General features: G+C 37.8%; 1 protein-coding gene across 3 annotated transcripts; it reads right to left on the bottom strand.

The window, feature by feature from the left end:
* Positions 1-1,055: 1,055 nt before the first annotated feature.
* On the bottom strand, positions 1,056-27,542 carry cabp7b (calcium binding protein 7b). Of its 3 annotated transcripts, none has more exons than XM_084935189.1 (6): positions 27,119-27,542; positions 26,477-26,587; positions 6,084-6,227; positions 5,885-5,997; positions 5,441-5,588; positions 1,056-5,344 (listed from the first exon to the last, which is right to left on the bottom strand). In XM_084935189.1, the coding sequence occupies exons 2-6, from the start codon at positions 26,583-26,585 to the stop codon at positions 5,217-5,219; spliced, it is 642 nt and encodes a 213-aa protein (XP_084791315.1). In that variant the 5' UTR covers positions 26,586-26,587; positions 27,119-27,542; the 3' UTR covers positions 1,056-5,216. The 3 variants fall into 3 exon arrangements, with proteins under 3 accessions (XP_084791315.1, XP_084791317.1, XP_084791314.1); XM_084935191.1 differs by lacking the exon at positions 27,119-27,542 and adding an exon at positions 21,331-21,398 and having other exon boundaries at positions 26,477-26,565; XM_084935188.1 differs by having other exon boundaries at positions 26,477-27,541.
* Positions 27,543-27,841: the final 299 nt, after the last annotated feature.

Genomic DNA, 27,841 nt, shown 5'->3' with positions numbered 1-27,841 from the left:
AACTCCTCTCTGGAGGGGAGAGGGAGGGGAAACAGGAGGACAAAGGAGGGGGGAACAACTAAGCTGTAGTGCCTCTTCACCTCACTGTGCAATTACCTTTGTGCAATACTTTTTGTTAATAGTCAACGGTGCAATAGACTCCATACTTGAAATGTGCAATCCACTTGTATTTTTATTTTTATTTTATTCCTATTTATTCTATTTATCCCCTTTGTATATTTTTATCTATATATGTCTTTGTATTTATATATGTGTGTGTATATATATATATATATATATATATATATATATATAATATTCTGTAACTCTATAACTTCTGTCGGTGCTGTGCTTATTTGGAACCGAATTTCCCAGAGGAACCCACCCGAGGGATTAATAAAGTTTTATCTTATCTTATCTTAATTATTTTTAAGCATCTTAATATCAGGAACTACATCTAAATATGGCTGTAACTCCTTAACTGATGCAACAAAGCGGAAACTCTCCACTTCAATCACATCTTGATTCTTAGCTTACAATCCTCTGTGGCAAAACTACAAAAATCATGTCCAACAAGTTAAGAACTTGTAACTGTATGTCAGTCGGTATCCTTTGCTCCCACTGGTGGTTATTTGTCTCACCTCAGATTTGGAAAAGAGTTTAACTCTCGCCCCACAGCTTCACCTCAGTAAAGGTTACCATGTCTGAATGTCATTGACATTCCAGTCCTTTTGCTATATTGCTGCTTGTCTTATCCAGTGTGGACACTCCTGTGTTGTTCTAAATCACATTATTGATAGTTGTTGGCAGGACCAAGCTACAAAACAATTTGCCAAGAAAAAAGCAGTGAAAAAGGGGCTGATTACAAGGAAACATGGCAACTGTTCTCCCTCGAATGTGAAGCGGCTGAAAACGAGATAAATTCAGAATTTTTTAGATCTGCTCTTAATTTTCTTGTTGCCCTCCAAATTATAAGTTTACTGTGTGAATAAATTCCACAATAACTCTTTCTACGTTTATTAACTACTTCTACTTTTCTTACATCTTTTAAATTGAAATTTAAAAAAACAAACAGCTTTCTTAATGCACTTGTTTTTATTGGACTACATGCATCTATAGACATCACTTACATAAGTGTATAATTGATGCAGTAACCTCTACATGTGCAGTAACAGTTACTGAAAAAACGAAATAAAAACAAAGCAGGATATTGTGTTAAGAACAGAGAAGTGATAAAGATAAAACAGAAATACTTAATATTTTATTATGACACCTATTAAAAATAAATCTTGTATCATTTTTTCCCTCAAGCCATGTATTCATGTGATTGATTTCCCATCTTTTTACATCTTTACTTCAGTTTCATGAAAGTGCAGGTTTTAAAACTCCAAGTTACAAAAGGCACAGAACAGAAAACCTTGACAGTCAAAATTAAATTTACATTTAAATTGAACATTTTTAACAACCTGTTGACAAAATTTACATAAATCTTTTCATCAAAACACAGTAACCTACAGAATAGGACACAATTTGTCACACGTGTTAAGATTTGGCACAGTAACTATATTTTACATTCACATAAAATCCCATACTTTACATGATATGTTCATGGAGAGGTAATGTGATGTCATACAAATAGTTTTTTAAATTCTTTTACATAAACAGCTACTATATACGGAAAAAATATCAGTTTTATTGCCAGTATGACTCTCAGTAGTATATACTTTCACTCTGATATAGCTTTCATAAACCTTTTAGATAAAAAGAGGAAGAAAAAAATATAGAGAATATTGTTTGTTACTTTGTTAAAGAAAACATTCAGAAAAATGACAAATAATCAAAAAAGTTGTGTGCATGGTGTAAATACATGCAAAAGATTTTATCTGAATGTCCAGTCAAACTGGAAAATTATATCTGAAACCTAATTTTTTCCCCTCTTTTTAAAATTATTTTTACCTTTTTTTTTTTTTTTTTTTTTACAAAACATTATGCTTACATTCATAATAAATCCACATAGATTTAATGTATTATTTTCCAAGTAAGAAAATATAACCATGTTATACTTTAAACAATATGTTGTTTTGGTGGTCCATGTAAAAGCCAGAAAACAACATTTTTATGATATGTCAAATTACTGTTCACAGCATACTGCAAAGTATTTAGTATTCTACAGTTTTTCTGAACTGATAACACACAAGCTTTGTTTCTTTGTATCAAATGCACAGTTTTCTAAATCTAGTATTAAATAAATCGCTCTCCTGGCAAAACATTTTCTTTTACAAAGTTAGATGCAATTTGCAGATCTAGTTTACTCCTAAATACACTCTCACTCACATTTTCACACTGACATACTTGTGATGCTTAACGGAAACCGCAGGAGGCATAAGTTAAGCACATTTCCTAAGAACAACTTAAAATTGTTCAGGCTTGCTGTTAATTATGTTATTTACTCAGTTTAAGCGGTGTCAGATTGCACAGCCGGTAATTATGAGTAGAAGGTGGAGCAGGACAAAGAATTCAAACCACACTTGTCATGTTCTCTGTGGCTGAATACTGAATAGTCAGTGCATTTACAGGAAATTGTCACTTTATTAGTCACACAGTGCAAGTAAAGGGTTCGACCCTCTTTTGCATTCTGAACTGCTTTAATTTTTCATGGCACAGATTCAACAAGGTGCTGGAAACACTCAGAGATTTTGGTCCATATTAACATGAAAACATCTCACAGTTGCTGCAAGTTTGTTGGTTACACAGCTATGATTGGTTGGGTTGAGATCTGGTGACTGTGGAGCGCATTTGAGTAGCCCATCTGGCACCAGCAAAAATGCCATGTTTAAAGTCACTTAAATATATTTCCTTGCTCAGTGCAGCAGATTGTCTTGCCCATATCTAAATGCCTAAATGTACTGAACTGCTGCCATGTGATTTGCTGATAAGACAGCTGTGTGAAACAGTTTAACAGATGTGTATAATAAAGTGGCCGGTGAATGTATACATTTGTGCAATTTGTAGAACAAACAGATTGACCTTTTCTGAAAATACGTGCTCTGAACATTGAGTTGGATTTTTTTAGTGTGACATATTCATCAGAGTCATGATAGTCATATTGCCAGAGGAGACTTGTCTAACTTTCCGTTTTTTATTTTATAAACTGGGTTTTGTGTTTTTAGATGACAGAAATTGCCAAGAGACGTGTCTTAACAGTTGCGAAAAACTGTAATACTGTGCACATCCACAAAAAAGTCGACATTTACAGAAAAATGTCAAATACTGAGATTTTTTTTTTTTTTTGCAATGATCACTTTACAAATTGCATAATTATTTGAACACTTACACCAGATTTCAATAATCTCACACACATATAACACACATTTACTTCTAATCTAATGTACATGCAAGTTTGCAGCTTGAATTACTTCATACTTATTTGCTATAAATACAATTATTATTTAGTTTTATCTAAATTCTAAACTTCTTTTGATTTATTTATAGCTGGTAGCTCGTGTCATACAGCTACTCAAATGTTTTTTAGTGCCTCGTCATGATTTTGATAAGTCTTACAGATGCACACATTTGAAACATGCAGCATGTGCATGTATTGCAGGCAGGCTATGGATATAAAACATGTTATTCGTTTGGCTGGACATCAAGATACCAGTATTTCTCTTTGTATCTGGAGCTTTTATATAAAGCCCACGCACACACTCTTGTCTGGTTTATTAATTCTTGTGATTTTTTTGTGAAGTTTAATTCTTCAGCTACAGTTGTTTCACATTACAGCTAACAAAATATCAATTTGCTTTAGAAAGCAATCTCAATCTTCTCAGCCAAGAAAGCTTCTTCTGAGCTTTAAAGCAAAAATAATTAACTGTGAAAAAAGTGTGACATTTCTTTTGAAACAGGCCTGTCAGAGTTTCTTCCACTGATAATTTGACTAGAGTACATAACATGCGGTTGTGGATCACAACTGTAGGTCCTCTCTTTTGAGCTGTGAATCCAGTTGCTGTGCTTGTTGACCGGTTTATGCCTCTCGCTGCAAATATTTGGATGCTTTCACATTTTCTCTTTGTCCATTTGTTTAAATATAATGCGCCTTCATTTTGATTCAAATTGAGGTCTTTGTTAGAAGCTGAAGCTACAAGTTAGCGAATGCATGATTTAGGTTTGTGGCAACTGGTGGGGCAAGAAACAAACCTAACAGTTTGAATGACTTCATGAAACTGTCTGTGTTGGTCTTAAAATAAATGTAACATGACAATATTTTAGCTCAGGCATTGTAGCAGTTTGTTGAAACTGTACAGCAGTACTCCGATGCTAGCCTTAGCTCGGCAGCATGATCAATGAGAGTGACAGCATGCTAATGCTAATGCAGCTCACCCATTTATGGTTCATCTATCACAAAAACTGAGCAAAAATATCAACAAAATAGCAGAGAAAAAACAAAACAGGGCACGGCCAAATTCATTAGATCTCACAGCATGGGTGCCATGAATGACATGCAACATTCATGGAAATATTTCAAGCTGGATAAAGGGGTGAACCAATTAAATCGAACTGACCGACAGACAGACTGATACATCCATTAGTAGTCCAGTTTTGTCTTTTGGATTTGAGGGGCTCTTTTTTTGGTATTTTTAGATCGCAGAAGGTGCTGGTTAAGTCTGTCAGACCTGATGCAAGTTGAAAGTCATGACACACTACAGTAAACAGAGACATAAGAGACACAGCATGCAGCGCACAGTGATTTGTCCTTATGTTTTTAGCTCGATTTGAAATTACGGAGTATGTGGCCTGCTTTTGTATTGCTTTATTACTATCATTGGTGCTGTCGTTATTTGGTGCACTCCAAATGGCAGGGTTCTTGAGAGCAACATTAAATGCACTGACAAAGCACAGCTATTGTTACAACACTTGCTGCACTCTGAAATGTTGGAGAATTGGAGCCTGATTTTCTGTCTAATCTTAGCAAACATCAACCATCTTAATGAATGAGATGTAACTTGTTTTGGATAACAATCAGCCCTTGAAATACCTTTCTCTCTATTGTCTGTACTACGATTAGTGATCACACAGAACCACTGCATGACATCATTTTATCCATATCAGAGCGATCCTATGATTGCATCATCGAGGGTGTCAGCTGTGAATAAAACCCAAAATGATAAAGTATTTTGGTTAACATTTGCATTTTCCCTGTCTGTCTGTAAATCCGTTTGTAACCAGCAGGCATCGCGTATTTACTTCATCCCTCTGCGGAGCATTTGATTCGCTGCGATGAGCATGACGCTGATGATAAATGCGATAGCGAAGGCACAAATCAGGCTTTTACGCACACAAGTGTGTTTTTCCTGTTGTGTTGGGCTTGCTGCGGAAAGAAAGGGAAGAAGAGACAGAACAAAACTGTGTCAGCGGAGCTTTAAAAATGTATGAAATACTATAAAAATTATATTATAAGACATACTATCAATATCCACATGGGACTCTGGACTGTTCAGGTGGTTCTCCTCAGTCATGATGATGTTCTCAATGTCTTTCATAGTGAGGTGGTCACGGAAAGTATCATAAAGCAATCTCTTCAGCTCATCCACAGTCAGTTTCTGCATGTCGCACTGGGAAAACAGAAAACACCAGGAGAGGTCTAATTAGCAGAGGAAGAACTTCTGCCTCAATTCCCCTCAGTGATGCACATAAATTGCAGGTCAGCAATAAACAGCAGTGTATAAATATTTTATAGAAATCAGATATTAGAGTAATTCATTTGATTATACTCCTTATTGTAAGGAATGGGGATACCGGTGTCCACAACATGTGATGCAGTTATCTGACTGGGGTGTAGTTTGTGAGGGATTGATATTCAAATGACTAGATTAAACTTTATTGGTGGGGATTATGGGACAGTGCATACCTTCCAAAACACTGAGTCAAAGTCTGCTCCGTTGAACTTGTCAGGCATTCCAGCAGCAGAGAGTTTAGGACCAAGTAATGTGACAAACTCTTCAAAGCCAACCTGGCCATCGCCTGATGAAACAAGCGAAACATTGACGAGTCATTAACGCAGCTCACATGTTGGAATAATTGCAGCAGAGAGAGCAAGAGAGACCCACCATCCATGTCAAGTCTTTGGATGATAACCTCCAGCTCCACCTCATTGGGCATGTAGCCCAGTGAGCGCATGGCCATCCCCAGCTCCTGCTTAGAGATAAAGCCATTCCCATCTCTGTCAAATACTTTGAAAGCCTCACGGATCTCTGCGAAGTGGAAGAAGGCACACAGAACGAACATGTTACTTGAGGGCAATCGTTGAACTGGCGGATTTTTAACATGTTGGTTTCAGCGTTGGCGAGTAAAGGGTGTTTATTTTTAGAGTTTAAAGTAAAAGCAGCTTCAAACAGCTGCTGTGGGTCACAGCTCAAAAGGCTATAATCCCTCTGTCTTAGATGTTTGTATTTTGAGAAAGAGGAGGCATAGCTGAATATTGAGTGTTTGAAGAGTGAAAGCAACTTTTTTTTCTCCAAGTTTCTTTATTCCATGAGCCAGAATATTTCACAGTAGTAAAAATATTCATTTATTTTTTGAATAAATCCTACAGAAACTATGCTGCTCCTCCAAATACTGACTCCAAAATAAACTTAGTTCGGTAAATGTTTGGGTAAAATGTGTGACAAGGAGTGGGAAGCAGACACTACTGAAAGAACTATTGGTCTTCAATGTTTTGGAAATGTCTAATACAGAAAGCTACAACCTTTTGAATCAGTACAACTAATTATCAATTGATTTTAAATGATAACGTGAAGCATGCTATCTAAAAAGAGAAACGCGAGTTGCTTGTGAATGTTCTGACCACCAGGCACAAGGCAAAGACACCCACAACCTTCTAGCTGTGAGGCGACAGTGCTGCCCTACTGCACCACGCTGCTGGTATACACGAGTTAAACAAGTCAGAATACACCAAATTACTTTTATCTGATTTAAACCAAACAGCAGAAACTTTAAATCTAAGAGTAAATTGCCTAATTTCTTTTTGGCCAGCTGTCTCCTAATGTTGCACCTTAAAAAGAAGAAGAGGTGCAAATGTGATCCTTACAGTGCACTGAATCAGCATCATGTACTGCAGTCTTTCTTTCTTCATTTAAAATGCCTAAATTTAAAAAGACCACCAACAAAACCCTTCTTCAAACCTGCAAAACAGTTTACATGTTGCAAAAGCATAAAATTGCTGCAAAACTCATTACGCTCTTGTAAAATATAACTGCCTCCATAATTACCTACAAACTATCATTTTAATAAGCGCATGAAGCACTAACCACCCAATGAGTTAGTGTGTGTAAATGCAAAAGACAACTGGTTGTGGCTCATCTGTGTGCAGGGCATAGCTTTTTTTTTTTAAAAACGAGTAAACAACCGTGTACACAGAAAAATCCATCTGAATAAAACACACTATCAATACAAATAAGGAAAAAGTTGTTTATCCTTCACATCATATTGCAATATTGTAGCTAGGTAGTGTTGAAAGTGTTGCCTGAAGTGAGGTATCGGAGTGAAGCTTTGCAGAAATTATTCTATAAATGTAAAGCATTTAGTTTGAGCCAGTGCTTTGGCTCCAAGTGCTAATGGTTCTGTAGATAGTGCTTCAAAAGCTACCGTTAATGCTTGAGCATTCAGACAGACTGTAATACTACACAACCATTAACAGAGAGGTGTTTGAACATGTAAGTGCACAATGTAAAGTTCAATCCTCTGGTAAATAATAATGAATGGCAAATAATGAAAAAGGCAATGCTCTAGTCTTCCTGGTTAAACTATTATCTGCTTTGTTTATCTGTATCTTGTGTTATCTGTGATAGATATTTAAAGGATTTCCCACTGTGATGCAGTGTTATTCTTCATTCATAGTAAGTGATCTTCTGAGCCAGTACCTGCTACTGTGGTCATAATACAATCACTTCTGACTGAAGGCTGCAAGCAGGTTCATGTGTTTCTAATTTAAAACTGCAACTTTTGGTAAATAATCCATAAACATTGGCATTTGGCTCCTGTCCTCACTCGGCATCACCGTATTCTGTTTGAAGTGGTGAAAAAGAGCAGTTGCACTTCAAAGGCGCTGAATGCCAGTAGTTCTTTGATGTAGATCCTCAAATATACAAGACTATTGGATGCTAGCTCAGCTCGTTGCTTGATTGGATGAAACAAGAAACAAAATGAACTGGAAGTCTAATTTTTACATCAATATATCAACGATATAAGCCGATACCTGAGCAGTGATAGCCCGAGACACTGCAGAGAATAAAAAGGTGGAATTAACAGAACAAACACGTAGACATCCACCTAATCCACAAGAAACCTATGAATACTTAGACATTCATCATTCAACACCAGCATAAGCTAAACATACACTCTTTTATCTTGAAAATTGCTTTAAACCAAAAGGCTTGGATGAACTGTTCATATGTAAAGCATGTGATTACGCTGGCTGCTTATATGATGTAGAAAACCAATTTGCATGCATTTATGTGACTTGGCAACCACAATTAGCATGCAAGCCCACACGAGGACGAGCACTAGCTAGCCATCTTGTGCACATGAATGAGTGCAGTTTTTAAGTGATAGCTTGCAAATTGTGGTTATAGCGGCAGTGTATAATCCTCTTTAAAAAATACAATAAAATAAAGCACTACAAGACAAAGTCTTTGGAACGTAAATTGAGGTCCTTCTGGACAAGTGGCACTGTCTGTGCCATACCTTGACACAACATATTTGTCTAAATTACTCCGAGCAGCACTGCTTGAGTTTTGTTATCTTCCCTGAGCACAATCCCAGATTCAGTGTTGTGACCTCTGATGCCAGTGACAAATAATGAATTCTCTTAGCCAGCTGAGCAGTGGCTGGACTACAGATTATTTCACACACTGGGGAATGAATATTTATCTGAAAAAATAAAATAAAATACACAGATGGAATCATGAGGGACACAAGTATGTGTTTACTTTGTTGAAATATTTGATTATAATTTGCATTTTTTAACATGTAAATGTTGTTTGTCAAGATTTGATCCTCCACGGACTGAAGCGCTTCACTATTTTTTTTCTCCCTCATCTATTGATATCGCCAACATAATTGATTGGCTTATTTATGTAGATGAATGTGTAAATTTACTTCTGATAAAGGCTGTCCTTTTTAAAGTTAACAGAGATTGGACGTTTATCCAATCAATACTGACATCTTAACTCCCGGTGTGCCCACATGGGTCAAGCTCATTTTGCAGAAGGAAGTACTACAACCTTATTGATGTGGTAAGACAAAGTCTCAACAAAAGTCAGTGTTACATGATCACTGACAGTACTGTATCCAGCTCCTGTGCGTCACACTGGGCATGATAAAGTACTTTAAGCACCCCATTGTGAGACGTTCGTACTAACATTGCATGTTACACATCCCTGGAAAAATGTTCACTTGCAAATAAACAAATACGCACAGGTAAACACACAATACAACAATAGCAAAGTGATGGAACTGAATTTTTATTTAAAGTGTGGAAAACATTCAGCAGACTCAGGTGTCTACTTTGAGTCCTTGATCAGAATATCTGTAACCTTGCACTGCTGTGAGGGTGCACCCACTGGGCTGTCTGAAGCCAGGTCGTGAAAATCTTTGAATCACTGATTTGATGATTTATATTCTGTCTGTATGACAGAATATTTTTAGTTAATTCTGCAATATGAGAGTGGAGGAAAACAATTTGAAAGCAATATTATCAAGCAAATTATTAATATTGGTGTGAAATAGGTGACTGCTCAAAGCAGCAACAGTAGCGTGGCTCCTAAAATGCTGTGAAATGTGTCAGTGGTTCAATCCAGACTAGAAGTTGAAGTGTCCCTGGGCAAATATGGAGGCCAGATGCATATAGCTATTGAGTCCAAAGTCATCAGGCAAGTCATGATGGTGAAAATAGCATTTGGATACCATGGCCACCACCTTTAAATGTTTGCTCTGAAGGTTGAGAGCCATTAATAGTCCCCAAACCACATCAGTCACTTGCTGTCAGTCTCCTATTGAATGGGTCAAGTTGGCATTTACATGTGATCTGAATATAACAATACACTGATTACCTGTGTTGGAAACGGCAAATCTGTTGCCATGTACATACTAGAGATGGCACGATACCACTTTTTTATGTCCGATACCGATACCGATATCATAAATTTGGCTATCTGCTGATACCGATATGAATCCGATATAGTGTGTTTTTTAATCAATAAAACGTTTTTTTTTAATATCTTGCTGCATTTTGTATAAGTTTATACTCAAGTTTAAATAAATAACAACACTAAAGCTATTCTGTTATACCTGTATGTAAAAAATACACTGCGCCCAAAATATTTCATAGTTCAGCAACACTGATCAATCTAATAAACTTAAACCTACTCCATCCTCCCTATTCTGGTATTTTAAAGAGTACTTAGCAGAAATATTAAGCAACCTAACTAATAGGGTTGCAAGCTCCCAGCAAAAAAAAAAAAAATAGGGAACCACCCCCCACCCTCCACCTCATGATGCTTAATCGATGTAATCAAATTTAATTTGATGCAGTGTGGAAAAATGCACAGAAATAAATAATTTTTCAAGAATAATTAAATAGATTCAACATCTTTCTTCAACAGAATTGCAGAATTCACAGATGGTACTTTCCCAAAGGAAAAAGTACTATAGCTTACTAGGGTATATTAGACTTAACAGTTACTATATACAGTAATGGACTTCTATATATTTTACATCAGATTAAAACTTTGGGTGTAAGAGTCAGATAATTATTTATTAAAAGCTAGACATTTTAAATGAGAATAAGAAAGAAAAGTATGTCTTTGTGCCCCCTTTTCCCTGTTCATGCCCTATCGGTCCCCCTGGCTAAACTTTGCTAGATCCGCCCCTGCACAATTACCAGCCGTCAGCTACGTAGAAAAAGATCCTGGTGTAGAAAGTAATCTTAAATAAATTCTAACAACAGCTTATCAAGCTTAATAGTGCTGCTGTTGTTCAGCCGCTGGTTTCCTCTTTCTGGTGAGAAGTGGGCCAAAAACAAAGAAGAGAGACGGACTCACGACAGAAAAGCCGATCAGCTGATCATTGATCAGTTTCACGATTGAAGTAGCAGCAGAAGAGAGAGAGAGAGAGAGAGAGAGAGAGGGGCAGTCGCTCCATATATTGGTTGTTAAGCTTATGAATGAAAGGGAATGCTTTACAAACATTCAGAGATGAACTTACACACTTGCTTTACTTCTCTCTGGGAAAACTTCCTCGGAGATGAAATGCTGGATTGCTAGCAAGGCTACAAATACACACAGCCGCTCTATCACGTGATGCATACTGCTGCAACGTGCTACGGTTATGAGCCGAGTTACGCCGTGTAGCAAGTTTTGTGGGGTGCTTTTTTTTGATATTTAATGGATCGGATTACATTTTTTATTTCTCGCCGATATCCGATCCAGTAATTTGGGTCAGTATCAGACCGATACCGATACGTAATATCGGATCGGTCCATCTCTAGTACATACCATGAAAATCACAATAAAAACAAACTTAAACTAACTTAACTATGATGCAGACGAGTTGAGCTAATCAGTGCAAGGAGGTTGCTGTCTTGTTTTTACTCTGGTGTATCAGAGCCATAAAGCCCTCAGCTAAGTGTTTTTATTTAAAAGTCGGGAATGGAAGTCTTTTTGCCCCCTGGTGGCCATTAGAAAGAAAGCAGCTTTAAAGTATTTCTGTGCTGGCCTACTTATCAATCCATCTAAATCAATTTTTAAAAAATTATGTATTGAATGAGCACTAGAGATTTAGAAAGGAGTGAACAATACAAATAAGAATTGTATTATCTTGGAAAGATAACACAAATCACAAATAAAGTAAAACTGTTTTCCGATTTGGGAGGTCCTGCTGGGATTTTACTTTTGGATGTAAAAATAACAAAAACTCTAAAACAAAAACAACTTTTAAAAAAACTCCACAATCTTAGCTTTTAGCATTTATACAATCAATCACAAAATGCCTGTTGTTTGTGCATGAATGATTAGGTTTTAATGAGATGAGTGAAAAAGCAGTTATGCTGTTATAGTTTAAAAGAAAGCCAACAGAAGGGCAATAAGTGGTGATGCGTAGAAATAATATGTAATGAAATAGAAAGGGACAGTTTTTTTCATGAAGAATATATGTGTGTATCACACTTGTATCCAAATCCAAAACACAAATTGCTTCTGACTGCTTCTGTTTAACTCGACAGGAAATGAGAGCAGCCATGCCTTCAGTTATTTTTTTTCTGATATCTTATGATGATAAGCTAATTTATCTAGTTATCTTAAGATATCGATGCACAGTTTATCTAATTGTGGAATAATAAATCTCATTTTCATCATTTTATACCAAGTCTGAGCTGCTGTGATGCCCTGGGGAATATGACACATAATATGACAAGAAATCCTCTGAAAAGATCCTAAAGATTCTTTATACATTTTGTTTTTCTCTGTTTTTCTCCATGGGATGAAGGAGGCTTTAAAAATACTAACAATAACAATTTTCTCCTTTTCTGTATCGTTAGCTTCATGGATAAAGCTTAACTTTAGGCTGTTGTTGATGAATGATTCATGGGTGAAAGTTATTTATCATGATTTCACTTTAATAAAGCAAGCGTGGTTTTGCTTCTTGGCATAAAGGTGCACTTATCTTCACAAATAAGGGTAGATTTGTAAAACATTCTCTTTCTCGCACATGCAGATGACAAGAAATGAACATCCTTGCTGCTGTCCATGGATCTGTGCTGCTGAGAGACGCACAGCAGGCAGCAGCTTCTACTTTGATGTGCTTTCTTATTTGTCATTGATGGGAACAATGATAAATAGAAATTAAATCAAGTGTGTTTTAAGTGTCCCATCCTTCCTGATCATGGTATAGTTCATGCTGACCAGCACAGATGGCATCCAGCAAACTGGAGCAACTGGTTTAACTTAAAAATGAAGGAGTATCATTTATTCAGTTCCAGACTGTACTTCAGTCAAGGTTTTGTGTTAAAACTTTCAGATCGACCCTCCTTATTTATTATCTGCTGTACAGTAACTTTATGTGCACGTACACTTCTGTGATGCTGCTGCAAAACTTAATTTCACTGGTAATTAGATGGTGAAATTACACGTCTTCATAGCTACCGAGATCCCAGAGACAAAGCAGAATTAGTTTTCTTGTGATCAGTTGCGTGATTATCTCGAGAAATCAGCCTTTCATTTTCTCAGCATGACATTAACTTGTGATCCTGTTTCGTTACAAAAAATTGCAAACCCAACTGTTTTTACCCATGAATGAACACACTTCACATCCCTTTGCCAAACCATCTTCAACAAATTTCTAAAACACGCCAAGTAGTCAACAAACAACGTTGATTTGTCATTGGTTGGTTTGAGCACTCTCATTGGCCTTCACACATCTTCTATTACAAAAGTTGAATGAATGAGTCACTTGAGGGAAAGAAGTATAAAAGCATATAATCGAGGGGTATTACTGCAAACAACCATCTGAATTTACTGAGGCAAAGGTGACAATTCATCAAATTGTTCCATATCAAAGCAAAAAGAAATACGGACTGACAATTTCACGGCAAGTTGGACCAACAGGGTCATAGTGGTGACTGTAACCTCGATGGCTGATAGGTCTGATCATATTTTACCAGTTGATCTGCATTAGTGTAGGTTATTTGAGCAAGTGGCTTCGTCCCACTATATTTAACACCAGCAGTCACTACATTTTATTCCAGTGACTGAGCGTGTCATTGAAATAAAAGAAGCCACATGACACTGGGTCAAGTGCAATACTGTCAAAATTAGGAACATGTCGTCTCAGAGTGATACTTTTGTTACTGCACTATTGTAAACCTTTATTAGCCGGACATCCCAGTGGCTCTTTGAAACGCCTTCAGCAGGGAGTACTAACATGGACTAGAGAGTAACATCATATTTCTCCAATATTAACTTCTCTTTATTGGCTCTCTGTAGATCCAGGATGATTTAAAATCCTTCTTCTCACATACAAAGACTTCAATGATTAGGCCCAATGGTATCTTAAAGACATCACATCCTATGAACTGTCCCAATAGAGCACTTTGCTTTCAGACTGCAGTTCCTAGAACAGTTTCTAGAAGCAGAAATTCAAGGGGAGGAAGCACCTTCAACTTCACTTTTAAAAATCTTTGTTTGTTTGTTTGTTTGTTTGTTTGTTTCTTTCTTTCTTTCTAGTATGAGCTGGATCAGATGACCCCGAACCATCCCTGCTGCTACCAGCTCATCCTGCAGAGCCCCTTTCCTTAATGACATGCATGACTGTTGCATGTCATTAACTTTTTGTCCTCTCTTTCCTCTAGTTTGTGCCTTGTCCTTTCTGCAGATCAGCATGTTCCCGATCTGCAGTTATGGGGTTGAGGTTCTTTTTTAAAAATTGTTTGCTGTTTTTTAGGTTTTTTGAGATGAAATGCATTATTTTATAAATAATGCATTTAGAGATAACTGTAAGAAATGGTCCTATATATATAAAACTCAATTTAATTATACTGGGTTCCTTTGATTAATTTAACAGGTATGTTTGTCTTCTTTCTTAAATCACTACCTCCTTTTTTATCTAACCAAAAACTTCCAAATTTTCCCTAAATATAACAACCTCTGTAAGCTTCAGCTGGTTTGTCTACAACACCGGTCACTTTAGCCAGGTCTGAGGTCAGGGCTTAAAAGTCTGTTGACCTTCCAAAAGAGCTAAAACATGAACATGAAAGCCGACAGATCCTGCTGACCTTTATGACCGCCTAACAGAGATATTCTTGGTGATCGCTGGTGCAGCAAAAAAAAACAAACAAAAAAAAAACTTGGAAATGGTCCATGCCTACTGAAGTCCATTGGCGGACTTTCAGTGCTGCTGACAGGGTCAAAAAAGTCACTGAGGTTCCTTTACTTAAATCATAATGTGTTTAAAAGCGTGCAGGAGATAAACATGACCAAATATGACATTTTTTTGCATAACAATTAAGAAAAAAAATAAATAAAAAGAGATATTAGACAGAGATAGCAGAATTGCAAATGTATAAATGCAAACACAATTCCAAAAAATCTTGGTTATCTATGAAAACTGCGAATATAAACAGAATGAAGTGCTTTGCAAAACACATATCAAATGTTTAAACTGAGAAAATGTACCATTTTGGCTCAGTTAGAATTTGATGGCAACAATGTAAAAAAAAAAAAGTTGGGACAGGGCCATGTTTGCTACTGTGTAGCATCCTCTCTCCTTTTTACAACAGTGCATAAATGTCTGGGAACTGAGGAGACCAGCTGGTGGACTTTTGGGTTTCTAGGTGCTCAACAGTCCTGGATCTTCTTTTTCATTTCATGTTGCGCTAAATGTTTTCAGTTGTTGAAAGGTCTGGACTGCAGGCTGTCCACTTCAGTCCCCTGCGTTATGAAGCCATCCAGCATGCAATTTAGGATCATCCTGCTGAAATAGTCATCCCCTGAAAAATACTATTCTGTTTGGGAGCATTTGTTGGTGTAAAACCTGTGTATACCTCTCAGCATTGATCTCGTTGCAGATTTCAGGTGCCAATTTCATATGCACTAATGCACCCGCATACCATCAGAGATGCAGGCTTTTTTACTGAGTGCTGTTAACAAGCCAGATGGTCCCTCTCCTTTTTACTCCATAATTTCCATAAAGAATTTTAAAAATTAGTTCTCTGACAACAGAACAGTTTGCCACTTTTCCTCAGTCGATTTTAAATGAGCTTTGGCCCAGAGAAGCCTGGCCTTTCTGGATTGTCATTGCTGCTTCACACTTGGCTTTTTCTTTTCCTTCTTTGCATGATTGAGCTTTTTTCTTTTTTTTAAATGCAGTGCTACCTGAAGGCCCAGAGATGACAGGTGTCTCACACTGAGTTTCAGCCTCGCATGCAGAGATTTCTCCAGATTCTCAAAATCTTTTGATGATATTATGACTGTACATTATATTCCAAGTCTTTGCAGTTTTATAGCAAGGAACACTGATCAGTAGTTCGTTAGCAATTTGTAGATGCAGTATTTTGTAGATTAGTGAACCTCTGTCCATCTTTACACCTGAGACGCTCTGCCTCTCTAAGATGCTCTTCTTATAATAACTCATGTTACTGACCTGTTGCAAATTACCCAATTAGTAGCCAAAATTTTCTCTAGCTGATTATGTTTTGTACTGCTTGCTTGTGCAGCCCTTTGTTGCCCCCAAACCAAATATTTTTAGACATGTTGCTGCCATCAAAATCTGTTTTTATTTACATGTTAAACAGCATCCCTAATTTTATGGATGTGAGGTTGTTTATGATCTTTATATTTCCAAGGTAAATCTTTTATTTTGTCATGTTTAATAGCTAAACTATAATTAATGAGACTGCAACTATGTGAAGTAAAAAATACTCACCATAAATCATCCTTGTTGTTAGTGTATCATAGCACAGCATGTGTTAAAATTAACACTTTCTAGAAAACAAACCTCCTCTAATATTTATATGAGAACAACTGATTGATGATGGCCTCTCTTTGAGCTCTGTAGCTCAGAATTGCTCAGCCGTTTGTTACTAAATAATACCGATAGCATGGAACTCCTCCACTGTGTCATTGCTGCCGAGATTTCCAAAGAGAAAGAGATGCCTGGGATTTGTGTATTTATTTCCTTGTTTATATTTTATCAGCTAATTCTTCTTTAGTCTGCAAGCAGTGTGGATGGCTTATAGTTACTGTAACCTTCCCTCAGTGCTCTCAGTCACATCTAAGTGCTTGAGCTGAGTGAACCCATCACACCATAAGTGCTGATGAAAGGTCCCATTGAAAAATAAAGATAACAGGACAGAGAGTAGCTAAAAGATACCTCTTTCACAATGCTTCTCATGCATGGGAGGAGATAATGTAAATGCTGGAAGTTCAGAGGAAACGACTGCTGCCTTCAGAAGAAACAAACACAAGCAGTGTTATCCTCGAGAAAAGGTATCGACCATGCACTACCACCGCTGAGAAAGCCCTACTGTGATTGTCCAGTTTACTGCAAAAAAAATCAACCCCTCTTCACCTTCAGTAATGATCATGACATTGAACGATACGATAATAGAGCTGTTACAGCAGGGGGTAGATGAAGAAGTCTCTTTGCTCCGCAGGAAGTGAACGGAAGAGAATAACAACGGCCTCTTGTCACCTCCCCGAAGTCACTGCTTGAACATGACTTCATACTTCACAATATGTTCCATCTCACCACATTATTAAAGCTCATTTCATGTGTCAGACTCACGCTCAGGTCTCATATCAGATGTCAAATTTACGTGATTCTAAACCAGATGAATTGCATATTTACATGTGTCCAGTCACATTCAGAGGCTACATTTGCATAGGAGAAAGGAGACTCGGGCCTTCCTGCTAATTGCACCCTGTTAGTCAGGATCAAACAGGACCTTTTGTGTCAGCCAGTTGCTGGGATGAAAGGGATGAAAATAAAGGCGTTACTTGATTCTTTTCCAGAATAAATGGGAATCTTAAATTAGGCACCTTTCTCCGGCAACCTCAGACTGCATGTCCAGAGGTGACAAGAGAAAGTCGCTGGCACTAATTGACATGCTCTACTTAAAAGTAAACTTTTGGTCAACAAATGAGGAGCGCAGTCTTCTTATTAAAAGAAGACTTCTGGTGGAAAACAGTTTAGAAGGTAAAAAAAGAAGAAGAAAGAAATCAGTGGGAGAGATGAGTCACATCTACTCATTAAATAATTCACCTTCCCATGGGAATATGTCAGTAATAGTATGATGACACCCGTGACATCCGTCGTTCTGATACTACATGTGAGTCATATTAATCAGTATCCAGGGAGAGCTCTGCTAATGCATTAGAGCAAAAGTAGGTCGGCACATAATACAAATGCTGTCAAAATAATGCGACTTTTAACATCCATCACTAAATAACATTAACAGCTGCTTAGAACATGATTATATTGAATCAAACAACCCCAACTGATTCCAGGTGACTAACCCCCCCCAACATTAGCAGGCACCTAACTGGGATTTAAGGGTTTGCAGGGGAACAAACAGTGAACTAATTTGTTCGGGGAGCTCCAGACTTTGCTCTATTGTCCAGCACACAAACAAAAGAGCTGTTTAAATACTCATTTTTACACACCTTAATTGGCTCCGTCCCAGCTTATCGCAAAATAACGAGAAAAATGAGAGTTCATGCAGTGCGGATGCATGTAGAAGGTGTCGAGGGGACACAACGAGTACAGAGTGACACCCTCACAGCCCTGTTCTTATCTGTCCTGATGTGCGAACTGAGAGCTTCAAAAATATGATAACGGTCAATTGTGATGTGGCAAAAAAGATGCACTAACCCCATAGTGTACAGCAGTGAGACGGATTAATACACAAATCACCTTCTAAAACTACAACATTTTAATCTACTTACTTGCTTCTGCAGATTTGTAGCCTGCATGTATTGTTACATTTACACAAACATGCCATCACTGAACACAGTGATGATGCCCTGCACGAGCCCGGCATGTATAAGGGTCCCTGCTGTGTAAAAGTACTTAAAATGACTACCTGCAGCTCTTTGTGGGCTGGGTTGAAAACATGCGACTGGTTTCTTTCAGGAAAATTATTGAGAATTACAGCTTAACTTTATTAGCTTTTGTTTTGAACTTATCAGACAGACAGCACAGATTTGTCTTCGACTGATGTCTTTTGTTAGGGAAGTGTTGATTTTCTGTCCTTATCTTGTTTTTCTTCTTTTTCCATGCTGTTTTATGATATTCAGGTTTTTATACACATTGTCATTACTAACTTTCTCATGTTTTTCATAATAAGAGAAAAGGAAAGTGGAGTTTTTAACAAACAGACGAATTAACTTTACTGTTTAGAATATGCAAACTTCTTCTCCAGTGATATGGATGCATTGCTGGGTCATATTAGGACAAAATTTACCATTTCAATTTATTTAAGACTGACGTTGACCTTTAACTCGACCTGTAGGATTCTATTAACAACAACATAGAATTATTATGCTAACTGGCCACTTTATTAGGTACAAATACCTGATTAGACTAATGCAAACCAGTCTATCACTTGAGAGCAACTCGATCAATTTACGTAGAGGCAACCTGCTGAAGTTCAGTCTGAGCCCACAAAACGAGGAAGAAAGGTGACTGAAGTGACTTTAAAAGTGGCATGGTTGCTTTAGAAACTGCAACCAGGATTTCTCCCTACAACCATCTCTAGGGTTTATGGTGAAAGCTACTTTCAGCTGCTCCCTTAGTCACAGGAGAGAGCCACAGTGGGTAGCTTTGGATGTTTTGATTTGGCAGATCTTTACTCTTCCTGATGCACCTCCAAAGGGATTTGTATTTCCTCGTCTAATTAAACTGGGAATCTTTTGCTTGTTAGGCAACCGTATAAACCATTGCACTACACAACCAGGAGAGCATATCCAGTGAGTGGCATTTCTCAGTTAAAATGCCTAATTTATCCCAGAGTTGAGAGGAGAATGGCCAGATTGCTTCAAGCTGATAGGAAGGCAACAGTAAGTTGCTGTGCTGAACAGCATCTCTGAGTGCTGAACTGTGGAGAAGATTGGCTCCAGCAGCAGAAGTCTACACTGGGTACCAGTCCTGTCAGCTAAGAACAAGAAACCGAGGCTACAGTTCACACACGCTCACCAAAACTGGACAGCAGAAGTCTGGAAAAATACCGCCTGCTCAGATGAGTCTGCAACATTCAGTATGGATCCTGCCTTCCATTAATAATTTAAACTGCTGGTGGTAGTGTAATGGTGTAGGGGATATTTTCTTGGCACATCATGGGCCCTTTAGTACCATCTAAGTATCATTTAAATGCCACAGCTTACCTGAGTATTGTTAATGACCATTTATGAGCACAGTGTACCCATCTGAAGATGGCTGACACACCACGTCACAAAGCTCAAATCAAACTGGTTTCTTGAAAGACAATGAGTTCACTGTTCTCAAATGTCCTCCACAGTCACTAGATCACAATCCAATAGAGAACCTTTGGGATGTAGTGGAACAGGAGATCAGCTGTAGCCCATATTCTCCACGGTTCAGCATTCAGAGATGCTGTTCAGCACAGCAACTTACTGTTGCCATCCTATGAGCTTGAAGCAACCTGGCCATTGGGTGTGCTTCAACCAATTAAGACAGTTCTGAAGGCCAAAGGTGGTCTAAAGCAATACTAGAAGGATGTACCTAATGAAGTGACCAGTGAGAGTATATTTTTGCCACCAGTTGAGTGTTTATTAGCTCAATGTTTGAGCATTTCCAAGCTCAGTATAATGATGTGAATGAAATATGGCTGTTGCCTAGCGGCAGACAAGGGGAGATTAAGGATGCAGTCTCATAATTAACATCTTGTGATAGTGTTGTTATTTGAAATTGTGAATCTTTCTGTCTGGCTGCAACATTAATGACCACGCAGAAAGCTACATTAAACACACAGCTTATGATTATTGTTTTTAAACCTTATTGCTTACAAGTGTAACACCTGATAATAATGTTCAGCTACAAGTCATTTATAACACTTTAATTAATGATGAACTACAGTTTACATTATGTTTAAGGATGTTTGATAAGTGGCAACACAAATCTGTTGTAAGTGAAATTTGTGATCATGAACAAATTATTAGCAAATGATTAAAAATATAAAACATTCAGACATTGAATTCTTTGTAAGTCGGATGTGAGTATTTACTGTAGCGTCTCTTTATAACGGCTTTATTATGAACAAATGATGAATAAATCATCAGTAAAGCTTATTTTTTGATGAGCTATTACTTTTAAGTTAGCCTGTTATAAGCACAATAAATGATTGTGCTATTTTTAACTCTGTTTGTCTTTTTAAAACTTTTTTTAATATTCTGGCATTTTGTTGTGAAGCACTTTGAGATGCTTATCTTAAAAAGGTGCTACAGAAATAACATTTGACTTACTTATTTAACTACAAGTTACATTAAATTTGTGAACGATGTACCGCCAGCAGATTGTAACATGTCAGTTTTAAAGAAATTCATCACATGGGTTCTGTGTCGAGTGGGTACTGGCCTCAGTCTGAACCTTTGCACCATCTGTGACCTGCCAGGGAGGTTCCTACAATCCATCACTTATTAACGATGTAGTCATAATTTGTTCATGGTCATGTTCTAATTTAAACTTTTAACATGGCTTGATGATTTCTTAATACAACTCTGTATATTAATGTATTGCAAATGATGATCATTAAAGCTTATAAATGATGGAATTACTACAAAGCGTTACCTGCATATGTACAGAGCATGTCCAGCCTCTGTCCTGACCACTGTCACTGTATGTGTTTAATTAGGCACCTGCAATACAGTAACACAACCAACATAACACATATAATGCCTGCTTACAATGTTGCAGCAAAAAGGAACTCCATTTGTAAGCATAAAAGACAACAGCTTTGCATACAAAGTGGAAGAAGGCCTGCACTCCACTACAATGCTTGACGTCTGGGGGATTCTCCTGCTGGCTGCGATCTATAAATATTGTTCACATTCTCTGTCGGTGATGCACCGAGGAACGATACAAGCTCGCAGAGACCTCCAAGAGTTTAACTGGCAGGAAGTCACAGCTGTTGTCAGCCATAAAAAGAGTGTCTTATCTGTGCCAGCACATGTGTAGTTAAAGCACCAATTTACTCTGGGTTATGGGGTGTGTTTTAGACATTTTAATACTGACACTGCAAGATCATGTCTTAATAAAATGATAATTTGCACAATTATCAGAAAATGTTGTATATATCATTCCGGTAATCAATAAATGCTGTTTTTTTTTGTTCTGGTAAGCTCTAAAATGTCAATAAAGACCCACAGACTGTGTCTGTTACCTCATGTACAGTGCTTAACAAATTAATTAGAGCACCACTCAATGTAAGGCTCACACCACAGCTGCCATAAATTAACAGCATTGATAATTAATACAATAATTTTTTATGTTGCTACAATAGTTAATCCACCTGTGTGTGCAAGCTCCTTAATGCTAAAACACAATTCTTGTTGTTTTCCATGAATTTTTAAATTTACCGTTATACAAAAAAGCAGAAAAATCATTTTCAATTAAGATGCCAAATTAGAGGTACTTACGTGCATTCCTGAACAGAAAAATTAGTTTTAGCACTTGAATTTATTCTTAAGTAATTCTGACTTCTCAAACTTTCAGTTTGCTATTTGCCTAAAAAAAAATATATATATATAATATTTATTTATAAATGCGTTTTTTAAAAAACATGTTCTTTACTTATTCTTTTGACAGGTGGTCTAATAAATTTGTACATGTACATACTGTTGTATACAATATACATTTTTGAGTGTTTTATTTATTTGTGTAATTATGAATTGGATCAATTCCAATATGAGCATTAGAGGTTATCCCAGTCGGTCATGTATAATGAGCTGCACTTGGCTCTGGACCTGGGATTTAATATAGTGCTTATTAAATAGAGAGAAACTTGGCACTGCATAATGTCCACATAGACATTCACCTAACAGTGTTTACAAGATAAATGCACACATAAATGTTTCATGGGTTTCTTCAGGGACATGATTAAATATAGTGATTGCTGTTATGTCATTAACATAATGGCTTAATTATCACGTATAATTTGTGATGAATTAGGCAGCTTTTTGTTCCACGGTTACAGAGAGAGTGCCCAACACCACATTGCCCAGATTAGGATTTTTAAAAGATGATTTAATCATGAGTTAAAACGATCCAGTTTTACATGAGGGATCTACAGATCTCAGATATACAAATGTGCACTGATTTCTAAGAGGCGGCATATCAGGCTTTATGACAAGTGCGTGACACAAGGGCAGAGAAAAGGATAGGAAGCCTTGCTGCCGGCTCTGCCCACCTAGGCAACCATCTGTTCGAAAAACATTCGCTGGGATCTGCATATCCATTAAGAGCTGCGAGCACTTAATCAGCCTCCCTCAACTTCACCCAGTCCAGAGGATGTCCTCTCCATTCAAGTCTCTGTAATCCTCACTGTTGTCATTCCTACTGATGCATTTACTTGCTCGTACAGTTTTCAGGAAACAGTGTAAGTTACTGCCTGGTTTGGTTGTTGGAGGGGTGGGAGGGATGTCATTATGTTGCACTTAAGACTGTGATCCAAATAAAATGGCAGCTTAAAATGGCAAAGTCTTAAGATGACAGGATTATAAAGATTTATATATAATCTCTGTTGAGTGTTGATTCTACCACTGAAATAATTAGAACTTCTTTTTCATTTGATTGGTTATATTCATTCAATTGCAGCATAAAATCAGAAAACACGTGATTCTGTAATATCTGACTCAGTTTTAAGTTAATGCCATCTTCAGCTGTTTTCTTAATTTCAACTTTACATTATATTTTAAAGAAGTTACGTCATTCCTTACATCATAGTAAATTATATCCCCATTTAAGGTCCCTAGGTCTTGTCGTAGAATAACCTTAATGCACATAATATTTAGTCAATGAAAAAAACAGAGGCACTGCAGTTCATGGTGCTTCTGGGGTACCCCTGATGGTGCTGTTAATGGGAAAATCTGGTGTTTGATAGCTATATATTTTTAAACTCAGATGAAGGCTGGAGGTCAAAAGGTGATGTTTTTTATCCTCTCTGAAATCTGTTGCTGCCCACCTTTATCCAATATGTAACTGAACAGCTGTTGGAAAATCAGATTTCACCACATGCCCACAAATCATTAACAGTTTTCTGCATTAAATTTGAAGAACTTGTGGACAGAGAACAAGCTATCTGATATTTCACGTTCAGTCCCCTGGTGCATCCCTCTAAAGTTCTAAAGATGAGTGATGTTTGAACAGATTTGGTTTTTTTTCTAAAACCCTCTGAAAAGGTCACATTTGTAGAAAATCTCAAAGGTACTGGATATTATATGAAGATGAATAATAATATTATCAATATTAAACAAAAACTCTTGACCTGGGTTTCTAGTGACTACACCAGAGATTCAGGTAAAACTCCCCCAAAAGGCTAAGTGCTCAGTCCCGTTTTGCAGATCCACTACACAACATTTTTCCCCATCTTGCCTGAACTGTAGGGGTCACTGTGTTTCAGCTAACGAGTGGGGGGTTGTTTAGACAATGCATTTTACAGCTCTTATGCTGCTGGTTTACTGGTACAGGAGAAAATCAGTCAACACTAAAACTTGGAGGTAAAATGAAACTCTTTAACTTGTTTGTCTGGGACGGGTTGTTCTATGTACTGTCCACGTTGCAGCACGTGTCATTGCACAGGATGCAAGGTCCTCTTGTCCTTGTATTGTGTTTTTTTGTGTGTATTCCAAAGTGGCAGTCGACCCGTGCCTGAAACAATGTCACCAAGAAAAAAGTCCCATTGATTTAACCGCACAACTCATCGCCTGCATGCTCTTCAATACTAAAAACTGATTTACTGCTATTATAGTTTCTGTGAGCCTGATGATGAGTTCAGATGTTAGGATACATGTAGAGAGAAAATGGAGGCTTGTGTAAGTTATTGGCAGCATGGCACAGAACGATAATAATCCTATATGAAGCATAAAATGTTATCTGTTTCATCAGGTTTGTTTTTCTGACTGTGACAGACTTACTGAATCGAGGATCATTCTAAACATGTCCAGTTGCACTTGGAGTATATATGTGCACCTTGCAAGAAAAAAAAGATTATCATAAATATGATTAGAGAAAGTAATTATGTGAGCTGTGCAATTAGGGAACTTCTGCCCCAATATAATTAAAGATTTTGTGGATGAAACAACATTTACAGTCTGATTTTCGGACCTCTATGAAGAGAGGGGGGATTTTTCAGAAACCCTGGACTGCAGCAGACCAAAAAGGTTCATTTAAGCAGTGCTGCAGCTCCCTCAGAGTGCGTTAAGGTGGCGCAGCAGTGATATAAAGGGTAAGTTGGAGGCTGCAGATTCAAAGCCTTGGACTGGCTCTGTGCTGGTAAACAGGAGAGGTTCATCTTAAACTCTCTTGCCTCTCTCATCAACTTACAGTTCTCGTTAATGCATTTTACCTGCCACTGGAGCAGGTGAAAACAGGAAGATTACTTGTTTACTGTGGGCACTGCTAGGGTGTGAGGCCATGCAAATGTAGCAGTGAATTACATGCTCAGTGAATCTTCCCTGCAGTAAATACATTCATGGTTCAGTGGTCTGTCTTACTCTGAATATTTAATGACTCAATTAGTAAACTACAATTTGGAAAGACTCGCCCAATACCTGAAAAGCTGCATGGCTGTTGATGACACCACCCGCCAACATTTTACTGCTGTTGTTCTTTTCTTGCTTTTCCATAGCCAATCTTTTAATTTAATTTATATCATGTCTGCAGATAGCGGATTTTCAATGTCAAATGAGTGGCTCGAAGCAAGGGCAGGCAGCCACTTGTGAGGCCCGGGCAACCGACAGACAGAAGAAAGGGGAAATGGAATTCCCTATGCATAAAAGACTTGGCGATATCAAATCTGATCTGACTTATCTCTTTATTGTAGTCTGCCTGGCTTTGTTCCAAATCGCTGCCAAGTGTGCATTCTCATTGTGTGGACCATTTTTGCAAAACAAAACCTCTATTTTTAACAACTTGGCCCTACAGTTACAATAGCAAGTGTGAATTTAATGCTTAAGTGAATCTTTCACTTGCCCTTTCCGTACAGCATGAAAGCTTCTTTTCTTCTTCTTCTTCTTCTTTTCTGGTTAATGTAATTCATAAAAGATGAGATGATGCAATTTATGGATCAAAATGAGTCCATCGTTCAATCTCATTGATGAGTTTTATCTGCATTCGATTTTCAAGTAATCTGCAGTTTTATATTTATGAGTTTGACATTCATTATAGTGTTTTTGTCCATTACTGGATCCTTCCCTTTTAACAAAATTTAGAGTCCCTCTACTCGTCAGTCTGTGTCTCAGTCTTGGCTGGATGAGTAAATAACAGCAGGTGCAACGGAGTCTCATAGAGGTCAGGGGTACAGCCGAGAAATGCAGTGTATAAACATGCAGTTTACTCACAATATAATATCCCGTTGCTGTGATTAGATGATAAATTAAAATTTTTGGTTGATGTATGAATGGAAAAAAACACGATTAACTATTTCTACAGCTTAATTTTGTGCCAAAAATCATAAGCAAGAAAAAAGTAAGAGCATACAGTTTGTCAGTATTTTCCCCAGCACAAAACTATAAACCATCTAGATCTTACACACAGAGATCTGGTGTCGGATTTGTTGAAAAGGTTATACAGCGCACACCCTCTGGAGCTCTCCAGGGTCCTGATTTGGCAGCTGAACTTCAAATTCGGGAGTTACAGCTGTTATCGTTACTGTCACTGGTTGAAACCATATTCAAAGCAAGCAAACAGACAGATTGCAAAAAACAACAAGCCTCACCTTCCACCTCATCCTCAGGCAGGTTAACAGGGGTCCGGTAGGTGAGGACATCTGGAATAGTGCAAAGTCCCTTGTACATGAACCTGGTGGTCACAGCACGCACTGGCATTTCTGCGAGGGAAAAGCAACAACTGTGTCTCGATCTTCATATAGCCTCGCTCTCCGGAGTTTTGACAGACCCTTTGCTACTGTCCTTGATCTTTTAGGCAAAAGAAACTCAAGCAAATGAAACGAGGTAAACCTTCCCTCAGCGGAGTTCAACCTTCCTTATTGTCGGCGAGGGCAGAAAACATGAGTAAAATCACCTCGACTGAAAATGCAGATTGTAAATCGCGGTTGGTTTCAGTGCACAGCCCCTTGCAGCGTGTTGTGATCAAGACACGAGGCGAAAAGGCAAATAAAATTGGCGTGTAAAACTTTTACTTCATAGCCTGTTGAGCAAAGCGACAGTATGTCTAGAGCCCTAAATAAAGCCTCAAACGAGCAAATATTTGGCTTATATTAAAGTCAAGATCCAAATCAACGAGATAAACAGGCTAATTTGCAATTCTTCCAAAGCTCCTGCATCACAGCATTAAAACGAGGAAAAGAAACACTTAAAAAGAAATGGGAGAAAAATTCTACCCTAAAAAGATAATTTACCTATAATATTTCTTACTGATTCCTATAAGGAGTCTTGATCTTTTAAATAGTCTGTTCCCGGTATAACCTGCCTCACTTTTCTTCCCCGTTTCGGCATCTTCTTTAAAAAAAATTTTTAAAAATCGACAACACAAGATAAAGCAGCAGCGCTGGCGTGCTGATCCTATCCGGTAAACGAGGCGGGAAACAAATCTTGTAACATTCTTTTTTCCTGAAGAGCAGCTTGAAGGGAATCCTGGGTGACCCCCTCTCATGTGACACAGACACGGCGTATAAGGCTGTGATCCTCTCTCTCCAGCTCTCTGCTTCAGCCTCAATTGGTTCTCACAAAGCAGCACACACACAAGCACCCGTGCACGAACGCTTTCACCATACTGCCACCGCCTCCATTAAAGCGCAGCCTGTGACTGCTTCCAAACTGCCCGCCTGTAATGCGATTATCTTTATTCTTTGTGCTCCGGCAGTCTGTATAAGTGCTAACACAATATAAAGGTCTACATGTCTAACGGATCAAAACAGCGAGAATGGAGCAACAAGTGTGGCTTTTGAGCCCAGTCAGCCTATTGTGATTTGCATTTTTTCTCATTTATCGCTACACCGAGCCTGGGAATAAAAAAGTGAAAAACTGAAAGTGAAAAACAAAATCAGGGAGAATTGAAGCGTGAATTTAGTGAGATGCAGAATATTCTAGGGAATTTGGAATAAATGCCGTGCTCGTTAGTG

Source organism: Perissodus microlepis, chromosome 7, assembly GCF_051167445.1.
Source record: "Perissodus microlepis isolate ML-2025 ecotype Zambia chromosome 7, ASM5116744v1, whole genome shotgun sequence".
NCBI lineage: Eukaryota > Metazoa > Chordata > Actinopteri > Cichliformes > Cichlidae > Perissodus > Perissodus microlepis.
Note: the sequence above shows the minus strand (reverse complement) of the source record. Positions and strands in the feature narration are given on the sequence as shown.

Bases quoted from the DNA above. Each gene is read 5' to 3' on its own strand.
- cabp7b (XM_084935189.1), bottom strand. From the start codon at position 26,585: ATGCCAGTGCGTGCTGTGACCACCAGGTTCATGTACAAGGGACTTTGC. The intron at 5,998-6,083 runs GTGGGTCTCTCT...TTGTTTCATCAG, and splicing joins CCAAAGACTTGACATGGATG to GCGATGGCCAGGTTGGCTTT. The intron at 5,589-5,884 runs GTATGCACTGTC...CTGTTTTCCCAG, and splicing joins TTGACTCAGTGTTTTGGAAG to TGCGACATGCAGAAACTGAC.